We start from the raw sequence: 12,247 nt of genomic DNA, 5'->3' as shown, positions 1-12,247 counted from the left end.
CTTGGGCTGAGTATATGTCCACCATAAAGATACTTAGTTTTTTTTCTCAGTGGTAGAGCAGCACTGGGAGGTCGTGGGTTCACTCCCGCGCTATTTCAGGCTTCAGTAGTGTAGGCCGCATGCAACATATTTTCACTGCTCTGCTGACAAATTCTTTATTTCACTCTGCGGTTCCACCATAAAGGATTACTATACACGCTCTCTGTGGCTTTGTGCTCAGTGGTAGAGCATTGCACTGGCAACGCAAAGGTCGTGGGTTCGACTCCCGCTCAGAGCCTGAAAATTTTTTTCAGGTCTTCAGTAGTGTAAGGCGCATTTGCACTTATCATATATATATTTCACTGCTACTGCTGGACACACATTCATTTATTTCACATATACTTGGGCCGAGTCTGTCCACCTAAAGGGATTACCTATACGACCGCTCTCATGTGGCTTTGATAGCTCAGTGGTAGAGCATTGCACTGGCAACGCAAAGGTCGTGGGTTCGACTCCCGCTCAGAGCCTGAAAATTTTTTTCAAGTCTTCAGTAGTGTAAGGCCGCATTTGCACTTATCATATATATATTTCACTGCTACTGCTGGACACACATTCATTTATTACATATACTGTAGGTAAAATCACGTGCAGCTATTTTGTAAGATCGTCTGTTAAGCGATTCAGTGGAATTCAGTGTTTCGATGTTTGGTGTTGTTATAGAAACGATTTCTTTTGAAAAGATATTTGAAACAGTAACACAGAAGTTTGCAATAAGATGTAAATAATTTTGTACATAATTTTGTTCGATTTATACTCAAGGTCCCGGCGGATTCCGTCTTAATATTCAAATTTCCTTGCCCATTTAACATGGAAGTTTCCCCAGGGATCAGACATTCACCACGTCAATTTGCTATAGCTTCACGTACTTATATAACTAGTTAAACAGGTTTTCTTTTGTGGTGTATAACGAATAAAGAACAGCGAGCAAAGAGTTAAAAACTCCCATCCACCGCTGAAGCCAAGGACAAGGGACAGCAAGGTCACAAATCACAGTCTATTTGGCGTAATGGTTGTGTGTGCGTGGCCCGGGGGGGGGGGGGGTACTACCTATAATGGCCTATACGGGGAGGCTCCGCCCGAAAGGGGTACCTTTTTCAGGCTTCAGGTATATAAAAGGGTAGGGATTTCACAATATTAGGTATATGAAAGGGTATAGAAATCTGATATTTAGGTTTTTCAAAGGGCCTTCATTTCAAGCTAATTCAAGGCTGTAATATTTCAATTTATTAAGCGCTACATGAAAATGACAAGAAACCGTCTTGATCTAAGTCTATGCCATGTCTTTCAGGTATATGAAAGGGGTATCTTTTATAAGTGAAAGGTATACGTATACAATTTCTGTCAAAAATGGTATATTAAAGGGGAAGGGGTTAGATCTCGGGGCGGAGCCTCCCTGTACAAATCTTTTTTGAGTACCCCCCCCCCCCCCCCCCGGGGTGCGTGGATCACTGCCATGACAACAATGTTATCCATTTTCTCAAGCCATTTTTAAAAAACATTAATCCAACCTCACCTTGCCCTAACAAGTATAAAGTTCCATTCTCATGGATATGTGATTGTGCCACTCAGTCGTACGAACTCGGATGTAACGAGCTTCAATGATCGGGCTTAGATCGTGATAAACAACTGTATCCCTGTCGGTATTTGCCAAGAAAACCTGAGTGAAATAGATAAACATCAGACACTTGCATTTTGGATATTAATTCCAGAATCTTTATCAATGCATATCTCAAATTGGTTATTTCTCAATGTTCAACTAATTTGATGTTTCTTTTAAAATGTCAAAAAGAGTGAAAAAGAGGTAGGAGAACTTGAAGACTCTAGAGAGGAATGAACGTGTTTTTATTCTTCTTTGCTTTTGTTAATATCTACAATTTGTACGTTTAATAAACATTTGCAAAGAGTGCTAACCAATGAAAGTGAAGATATTCCCCTCTGAGCCAAATCACCTAAAAAAACCGGAGCCAATCCTGTTTCTTTTTCTTTGCACGCGTTTTTCACGCGCTTTCATTGGTCAATATAAAGTCTGTTTGGTGTCTTACACTAATTGCGACTTTAGTTATTTCTTTTCATACTGGGTATTTGATAACAGTAAATAATTTCCTATTGGGCTAGCGATATAGGATATTATAATCCGTAATCTTGTTCAAAATTTTCTGAGGGGACATGCCCCCAGACCCCCCTAGGGGGATGGATACGGCTCCATGAAATATGAGCCCCATACCCAAAATAATTTACACTCCCTTTTCAAAAAACTGCCTAAAAGCCTGAAAACCCTTCCCCCATTAAAAAAACTGGGGCTTGAACAATATAGTAAACAAAAATATTGGTAAACAGCCACCCCCCCCCCCCCCTTTGAAAAAATCCTGGATCTGCCCCTGGTTTATTGGATAGACGCGTGCGACCTAACTTTGGGCAGGAAACTTCGAATTCCTGATTCAAGTGACTCAGTTTTCGTATTAACAAAAATAGTTCAGTGGACCGAGGTGTATTCGTCACAACATGTATTGGATAGAAGCCAGCACGCAGACGTCTTCTATTTCCTTTGTTGTCATCCGGGAACACGGACGGCTGCACGCAAGCCAATTGTATGGACGCGAGCGGCCTAATTTTGAGCAGGAAACTTCATGATTCAATAGTTCAGTGGACCGAGTTGTATTCGTTCCGTCCTTGAGTAGATGCGTGCGGTCTTTTATTGGGCGGTTTAGCTTTATGGTTCAAGTAACTCAATCTATAATCATACCGTATCCGAACGATCTCCATTGCGCCTGTAAAACTTGAAGGTTTGTCCATTTTCACCATACTGTAACTTGTATTTTGTAACCCACTGTCCAGGGCTCCAACCATTTCTGCCTTGTGTCGCTATACGTGTTACTCTTCTCGTTTGCTGAAGATCCACCTGCAGCCACTGATTGTTGTCATTCTGTCGAGCTGACCAGCCTCCTGGTATCCCTCCGCTTTCTTTGAGGTGTAACCTGGCATTATGGGCGACATGATTATGATAGACTGTTGAGGCGGTTATCTGCGAGTCAAGAATTGCGCCGCTTTCCATGCCCAGGGGTACTGGACAAGCTGAAGGAAGAAATTTTTTGAGATCAATTCTTATTAAGAAAAAATTTAAAAACATCCTCAAGCTTAAAAATTTACAAACGAAGTCCAGCTTTCGGCTGTCGGGCTACAGCCTTCGATGAATAAAAATGGAATAAAAATAAATCTAAAATATGTACAGAATATAAGGTAAGACTAAAATAATAAAAGGAACTACAATAATACAAAAGTTAAAAAGTGTTATTTAAGTTAACTATTTTTAAAAGAAAAGAGTACTGATAAGGGAGCGGCTTGGAATTATTGTCTGAATGCTTGAGAGCAGAGGTGTGCCATCGATGATTCTAATGTACTACGAATGCGGAACGAGCCTTTATCAATCACACGTGAGTTGACAAAGTCAATACAATTTCCAAATGTCCAAGCGTGTTTCGCACTTTTGAGCCGCTAGTACAAGTCTTTAAATTTTGAGATTTCTTTCTCTCTTGTTTTAAACATCGACCATTTTCACCCACGTAACACCAATCACAATTAGCACAGGGTATTTTTTATATTACATTCGGTCGATGTTCTATGGAAGGTCTGAATTTAAGAAGGAAATTCTTGTTGCATGGTCTTGAATGGTTTATTAACAACTTTAACGTCGTAACTTTGTAATAAGATAAGATCCTTGTTAATGGTTGCGTGATGCCATTGATGACCTGCATAACTGTTAGAATGTTCCTGCAGCATAGCCCATTTAAAAAACGTACAAACTAGTTCCTCTGGTGAAGGGACAGTGCACTTGATGCACTTTGGTGATTTGGAAGACTTCTTCGTTAGAATTTTGGAGATAACATTTGGACGATAACAATTCTGCTGGAGATAACAATTCTCTCGCCGCTATTTATATTACTATAGATAACTAGAAATAGCTGACACTAGGTTGCCCCCGAAGTTTCGACGATGTTTATCGGTTTTTCTTTGCTCTTCATCCTTTTCTACAATTCAGACATTTGATTGGAAATTAATTTTCTATTTTGGATGATTATTAATTATGATACGGTAAATCATTTAATTACAAGAACGCAACAGCATCTTGACATCATTTTGTCATGTTTTGCTGTGGTGTGGGATCTCAGCTAGACTCAAGCTAGACTTTAGAAAAAGTCAGTCGTCTTTATTAATTTAACACGCCGGGATGGTCGACCTATCGCGACTTGCGTGGCTCGTTTTCGCGACTTCGTCGCTTTGAATGGGCCGCTTTGCGGGCTCGAATCGAACTCACTTCACTGTGGTAAAGTCTTGATCTCAGCGAGGATAAACTTTAGAAACAGCAAAACGTTTTAAAATTACCATTTGAGCCGGCCCAATTGTTTTATAAATATATGGGCTGAGAGCCCGAGCCGTGAAGAATGACATGAGAATGATCAATCTTAAGAAAGAAAAGGATGTCGAAAGAATTTCTTACCTCTGTTAAAGCAAACGCCTGCCGCGAGTTTTAAATAATCACAATGCATCTCGAGATCTCTTTTGAATTTCTTTTCTTGATGCCGCATATCATCTTGTAAAGTTAAAATTTCGTCCGGAAGTGGACCGATCAAGACTTTTTAAGTTTTCTCCATTCAAGTAGTTTGTGCCTGGTAAATCACGGTCAGTTGGACAAAGGCTTTCTTGTCGTAAATCACGCTTCATGACAACGATCAACTTTTTAAGGTGGCTCTATAGGGTTTTGAGATATTACGGCGCGCGCACAAGTGATACCCATCAAGAGATCATTTTCGCGTTATTTTTTAAACTAGTTACATAAAAGCTGCCGAAATATTAAAAGCAAAGACTAAAATATGTTGTGCATTATTCTTTTTTAAAATAACGGCCTTTGTTTTTTAGCTACATCTACTCAAAAAGTCCTATTTTTTGGTGTTTTTATGGCTTTGATCTTAAATTTCTTTAATTTTCTACGGTGAAAATTTTTGAAATTCTCCCAACGGATTGAAACTGATGAGAAGTAACTTTTAAAAACAAAAAAAGGAGGGGTTGTCCAGGTCGTTTTTGCGTTTTTGATTATTTTGTGTTTTTTTGACTAAGCAAAAAAACTGGCTTACAAATTTTTTAAAAAAACCGGCAAAAAGGGCAGTTAAAAAGGTATCACATCTATGCCAAATTTTAAGGAATTTCACCGAAGGAAACTCTAGTAAATACCAGGGGAAATTTTCTATTTTCGCCCGAATAACAATTACGTCATCAGAATAGAAATTGTCCAAGATCGCTATTTGAGCATGCGCGAACTTTCGAACCATATGAGTTGATGTGTAAAGACGAGCGTTCCCCGTTTCGGTTTTTGTGCGAATATCTGTTAACCCAAAGGTTAGTTAGAGACATACCTTAATCCTTTATGCAGCAGAATCTCTGAAATTCTGCTCGAAGTATCTCACAATCGCGGAGACTATTCTTTATTTTCTCTTTTACTTTCGATCGTACGAACTTTACAAAAGCGGCCAGAAGCACCGCGGACGTTGTAAACACCTTTTAAGGGTGTTGTAAACTCTTTTATCTGATCCACACAGGAAAGCACGGGTGTTGTTTCATTGGCAGGAAGCAAGTCTCGCGTTTTCTCGCCGAAAACTTCACGCTCGCGTGAAGCCGCCATGTTTGTTTTGATTTGCCGGCCGAGCTCGCCCTTTCGTACCCATTCTTCGCGCGGTGAAGAAACCCTATGGAGCCACCTTAAAAGGAAAGGATACCGAAAGAATTTCTCACCCTTGACAATGAAAACGCTTGACTTTCTAAAAGTCGCTCGCTTCTGGTTTCCGGTTTCGCCTGCCGCGAGTCTTAAACAATTATCTCGAGATCTTTTTTTAAATTTCTTGTAAATCTCGTCCGGAGATAGACTGATCAAGGCTTTTCTCCGTTCAAGTAGTTTGCGCTTGGTAAATCGCGGTTTTGGACGAAGGCTTGCTTATCGATCGTAAATCGCAGACAAATTTGAAGATATGGCTTGATATGTTCGTACGTGTTCCTAGACATATTTCTTCTTCGGCCACTCAGATGTAAAAAATGTGGATTTTCTTACTTCTCTACGAGTTACTTAGTTAATTATCGCGAAGTCTTTTCAACAATTGCATTGCTTTCGGCTTTTAGACATTGTGAAATGAATAGGCCTCGAATAAAACCTCAAATTATCTTTTTCAAAATTCTGCCCAACTGCAATCAACCTTTACAAGCTTCGTTTGTTTACTTGTTGTCATCTGTGCACGTGCTCATGCTTTGGGCTGTCATCATCACCCAATCATCGTTTACTTGCGTCATCATTGACCAATCACCGTATGTCGGCATTTACAACTCCCGATACCTACTTGCGGGCTTTCAGCTTGTCGGCATTTTACAACTCCCGAGACTATTTGTGGGCAAAAATTGATCAAATCGAGATTTTTCCCAGTATATACTATATATTCGCGCGGATTACAATGATGCCTCCTCGGGTTTTGACCTCTAGGCCAAAACCCTGCGGGGGCAATAAACACCTTTCCCCTTTTTTTCTGCTTGAGCGGAATGAAAGTGAATTCCCACAAATCCAGCCAAGTTGCTGTAGTAGCTTTTGACATGTACCTTATTGTTACTTATTTTCGCGGGAACTTAATTTCGTGAATGGAACGGGTGTTAAAGGGGGCTTTTACTGCCGGCGGGGATTAACTCAGAGCTTGTACTCCATTGTCGTGTAGCAAGCGACTCTGACTCGTGAAGACTGAGTATAGATAGGTTTATTTGTTAAGTATAACTTGTACTCACAATCTAGTTCCCAACTTTTACTTCAGTTCTTCTGTCCTTCTTCTTCCAACGTCTTGACTTACAAATTACTTGGTACTTTCTTCCTTCTTCAACTTTCTTCTAAATTATTAGTTTTACAGCGTTGCTTTTATGTGTTTTTAGCTGCTTAATATCATAGGTGACAAATTACTCCTTAATTTTGGCGCGAAATTTCAGCGTTAATTTATAATTTCACATGTGAAATTACAGTGTAACTATGGCAACGTTTCCTGTAATTTTCTTCAAAATGGCGTCCCGGTTTCAAGAAGTTACGGATGCAGATGTATCGGCTTTGAAAGACGCTGCAGAAAACGAAAACACTCGAAAAAGCACCGTAAACTGGGTGAGGGTGTTTGAGAAATGGTGCGATGAAAATGGGCTTGAGAAAAATCCCGAGAAGGTTGCTCCCGACCAGTTAGATAAATTGCTCGAGCGGTTTTTTGCCTCCGCACGTAAACAAGACGGAACCGACTACGAACCCGGGTCCTTAAGAGTCATGCAAGCAGCACTTGACCGCCACTTGAAGGAAAAAGGTTATTCTTTTTCGATTATGAAGGACAGAGAATTTTTCAATTCCCGAAAAGTTCTTGAGGGAAAGGCACGCAAGCTTAGGAATGAAGGCAAAGGAAAATTGCCAAACAAATCAAGAAGCCTTACGAGAGAGGAAGAAGAAGCGTTGTGGGAGAGCGGACAGCTTGGAAATTTATCTCCAAGGTCGCTCATTAACACGATGTGGTGGCTTCTGTCACAACATCTTGGTCTACGTGGCTGCCAAGAACATTACACAATGAATGTGGAAGATTTCACGCTGAACAAGGACGACAGTGGCAACGAGTTTGTAACCTTCGCAGAAGGCCCGACCAAAACACGGCAGGGAGGTTTGAGAGTACAACCGAGATCAGTGCTACCCAAAATGTTCGCAACTGGTGATGCACGATGCCCTGTCGCTCTTTTTAAGCACTACCTGTCCAAGAGGCCCGAAGATGTAAAGTTATCTGGTCCTTTCTACTTAGCGTGCATCGACAGCCCCACCAAAACAGAAGTATGGTACAAGAAAAGCCGAATGGGTAAAAACACTATCAGCAAAATTATGAAAAGCATGAAAGAAAACTAACCGCTACAAGAGATGTGTCCTGACAAAAGGTTATCCAATCACTCAGTCCGGAAAACGGTGGTCAGGAAGTTAAAAGCCAAGGGAGTTCCAAAATCAGACATCATAACAATAACTGGTCATCGACAAGAACAAAGCGTTGAAGCCTACGACTCCGGGAACGAAGACGAACAGCGGCAGCTATCCAACATCATTGATGGCAAAGAAATCCAGCTGAACCAGACGACCAGTCGAGCTCCCCTTCAGCCCCTTATTCAGTCTAATGCAGCGGTAAGCAGTGGCCACGTCTACCATTTCCACAGCTGTAACGTGGTGATTAACCAAGGACAGGCTAGCGCTTCTTCTTCACTGCCATCTATGTACAACGAGCCGTGACATTGTCCGCAATCATGTGTTTGTCAGCTCTTCAAAGCTTTAACTTTGTACATTTTCGCTTTTATCTCATCGACGCCAGTTTGCTTTGGCCGTTTGATAAACTTTGATAAACAATTTATAGTTCAGAACGTTTAAAACGACTTCAGATGACAAAAAATCAATTTTAAAATGGCCTCGAGCGGATTCTTGAGCGCATTTGAAACGGGCGCCGTTTTCAGTTCATTCATCAGAAAAGCCAATCATGTAAGGAAGAATTGACAGTTGTCAATTGCAATCATTTGAAAACAGTAAGAAGAATTGTAAATGGCTTTTTAAAACAAATTTGAAAATTGTGAAACTTTAGCTTAAATGTATCCGTAAACTGAACCTTTCAATGCTTAATTGGAGTTTACGATTATGTACAATACAATAAAAAAATAAAAAAATCCACCGGCGATTTTGAGCGTAATTTGTCACCCATGATATTAAAATGTAACCAAATGGCAGACTCGTGAAATTAGGAAATAATATACATTCTAAGATTAAGATCCATAAACAAAATTGATTAGGAAGTACATCTACCTCGGTTCACTAATGAATGGCTTTCGGTGGTTATAGAAAAGTGGTTCTTGCAGGGTAAGTGTCAAGATTGAGACACGATGTCCCATGGTTGACAGTTCGAAATATACAAGTTCCATTATCGGTGAAGTGAACTCACGTTCACAATCACGACTATTCCTAAACTTAGTTTTTAAGACATAAAAGTCACAAGACAAGAACTTAAATACAAGAAAACACTTTGGTGCGCAGAAATGGGCGCTGGCCGAGCCTCAGTTCAGTAGCTATAAAAAACGCGATCTTAAGCTCGCCTTCTTAATCAATTAACACTATCTTTATTTCTAGTTATTTTTGGTATATTTTAGATTTTCTAGAAGGTTCGGTACTAATTACCTAAACCTTAAAAGCCACTAAATCAAGATTTAATTTAACTATTTATTTTTGCAATTAGACCTGCAAAACATCCTGTAACACGGGATTTAATTTTCGCGATTTGGCCAAAAAAAATACGTTAAAAGCATAAAAATATATACGTTTTCGCGGGTCTTCAACTCGCAAAAATATTCAACAATAATTTATTTTCACTTTCCGGCATTCATTCATGAGCGCGTTCAGAACTCAACGTAGAATGGACAAGACTAATGCCAGTTAGATTTTACCAGTAAACAGCTGACACGTTTAAACTGTTTTGTTCTCCTTACCTGATCTTGCCATTCCCATGTACCTGGAAGGGGCAGCCTGGTAACAAACTGAACAAGTTTCTCTTGAGTGATTATTCAAATCACATTGCTTCGTTTCCAACCAGAAATTGAAGCTCATGCAACTTAGATCATCAAGGCACAAGTCAAGACAATCAGCATAGCGCTCTACAAAGATGGAGCTGTAGTTTGTGTAAAGGAGAGCGAAACCTTGCTGAGATCTTTCACCTCGACATGAATTACTGTTCACGTGTACAGCTTGAAGCAGTAACGAGCAACGCGCGAGTAAAGCGAGGATTTGTTTCATGTTTTGAATCTTCAGGGAGATCTGCTTCTACACTACTGGCTTGAAAGCAGGTGTGATACTGAAGTTTGTTGACTGAGTGGTAACGCAATATGTAAGGTATCTCTCCATTTAATAATAATATTAAGTAAATACATATAACTTCTTAATGTAACCGGTCTTTCGAGAAAAAAAAGAAACTATAGTTTTCGTCTTATTTTCTCGAAACAAAACCACACTGTAACCAATTTAGTAAATTAAAACAAGAAAGTCAGGGGGCTGATGAAAACATTTCTCAAAACTACACTGTATAAATATCAAGATACTTCGTTAATATATAAGAAACAAACATAAGATTGTAATAAAAAGTTTCATAACAAAATAGAGCAAAACTGACATGGCGACATGATGTTTTAATTTCGAATGCATTATACGCCCCTTAAAAGTGTTCGAAATGCTCGGTCCGCCGTGTTTTACAATTTAATGACTTCTATTGATTTCCTATAATTCGTCACCCTTCAATGAACCCCTGAAGAGCTGCAGTTGATATTTCAATGTTTTCAGCTGAACATTCAAAAGTCAATAAAGTTAGACACATAACGAGATGAAATATGTAATAAGCTAAGCTGCTAGGCATAAAGTAAATTTCATGATGTATTGAAAGTTTGCGGTTTTTACTTAACAACAAAGCTGTCACTGCTTAGTGGTTTAAGTTTGGCAAAATTTCCTGATGATTAGGAGTATATTGACTTTTGTGCGTTAGTTAATTTAATAACTTCTGTGAAAATCAACTGACCGGCTTTTTAATATGTTTCCGAAACCAACAAACATAAATTATGTGATAAGGAAAAGTACATGCATTTCATCATTGTACTCTAGACATCGCCACTAATTTGCCATTGCATGCGAAGCATGGATGCCCACGATCAAAAAACACAACACCAGGAGAACTGAACGACAGCGGACCCCTGAGGGAACAACAGCACACCGGAACAGCGAGGATCGAAATGCACCAATCACAGCTGTTGAAAACCAACCAATCACAGCGCAGCAGCGTGCTTTATAAGGTTACACCCTACCAGTCGACCTTATCGCCTGATGAAGACTAGCAGTGTGCAGTCGCAAGTGACACTACGTCGTGAGACAAACGAAAAAATACTTTATTATTACATGCGTAATGTTGGGAGCCGTGAAAAAGACCTGAAAAAAAAATTAAAAACATCATTATACAACCGCCTGTTCAGATATCCAAACACAAGTTGGTTTAAACTAGTTGTAAAATTTGTCTTACAGATGATTTCCAGTCCGTACTGCGCAATCTCCGCCTGCAATGTTTGTGAGCCTCACAAACAGAAGAATGTTTACCAGCAAAAATAAAAATTCCGGGACAAAACTTACCTTTTTCTTCATTATTAACGCCAGATATCCTTGCAAAACAATAATAACGAGTAGAAGAACCTTGACGCTATTTCAAACCGACGTTTCAGCTCATCGGAAATTCTTGAACGAAACGAACTGTAATGGCGGACTAAAAAACGTCTTGTATGCTGTCACCGAAGTGTAACGTTTCAACGAATTCAAAACAAAAACGTAAACAAACCCCGAGTCTGCGCAGTACGGACTGGAAATCAGCTTTAATATATCTGAAATGGTCGTTTTACTTAAATTTTATTAAGTCCTAAGAGTGGCTGGCAGCATAAAGATCACGAGCATCAACTGAACGAACGATCGCCAAAAGAATTCTCTCAACTAGAACTTTATGAAATTGTATAGAGACCTGTAAGAAGAATTATTGTGTTGACATTGTCAAGTATGTCTAATACTTGTCATTTTTTCAAGTCGTGAGAGTTAAGATGTGGAACGTTTAGCGCGAGTCGTAAAAGGTCGTAAAATGTATGTTCGATTGACTGAAGTACTTTTCAATGAAATAACATGAAGTGTTATTTAAGGTAAACGAGGTTCAATTCGTCGAAGAGTCAAGAGTCGTACGAGCTAGGCAAAAGGGACCTGTCGCCTTTTACGTGTAATGTAACTTGTGAAACTGCGTTTAATTGTACTCTTTAAAGTTATCATAAATGGTGGAGGTGTGTCTATAGTGAAGGAAGGGGTCAGAAAATCAACGCGTGAGAAGGAAAAGACAAAAATATTTATATATCCATCGTTTTATATATATGCGCGCAATAACCATACGGCTAAAAACTGGGTAGCACGCGCTCAAGGAAAAGACAACATGATGTTAGTCGTCAACAAATTGTCCATTGCACTAATTACTTGCCGAGTTAGGCAAGGGGTTCAAAATGCGCGCCAATGCGTGGAGGCCTCAGCGCGTGAGAAAGACTGAAGTAAAGCATAACTATGTATTAATCATTTTAT

At 39.6% G+C, this 12,247-nt stretch overlaps 1 protein-coding gene across 1 annotated transcript; it reads right to left on the bottom strand.

Annotated features, from left to right (window-relative positions):
* Positions 1 to 1,557: 1,557 nt before the first annotated feature.
* Positions 1,558 to 12,190, bottom strand: LOC144651535 (retinoschisin-like). The gene is made up of 3 exons (XM_078511497.1): positions 9,595 to 12,190; positions 2,783 to 3,111; positions 1,558 to 1,696 (listed from the first exon to the last, which is right to left on the bottom strand). Exons 1-3 carry the CDS (start codon positions 9,896 to 9,898, stop codon positions 1,559 to 1,561), a joined length of 771 nt encoding a protein of 256 aa, XP_078367623.1. The 5' UTR covers positions 9,899 to 12,190; the 3' UTR covers position 1,558.
* Between the last annotated feature and the right edge of the window lie 57 nt (positions 12,191 to 12,247).

The sequence above is a fragment of the Oculina patagonica genome, chromosome 4 (assembly GCF_052425735.1).
Source record: "Oculina patagonica isolate OP01 chromosome 4, crgOcupat, whole genome shotgun sequence".
Taxonomy (NCBI): Eukaryota; Metazoa; Cnidaria; class Anthozoa; order Scleractinia; family Oculinidae; genus Oculina; species Oculina patagonica.
This window is presented reverse-complemented; position numbering and strand designations above follow the sequence as displayed.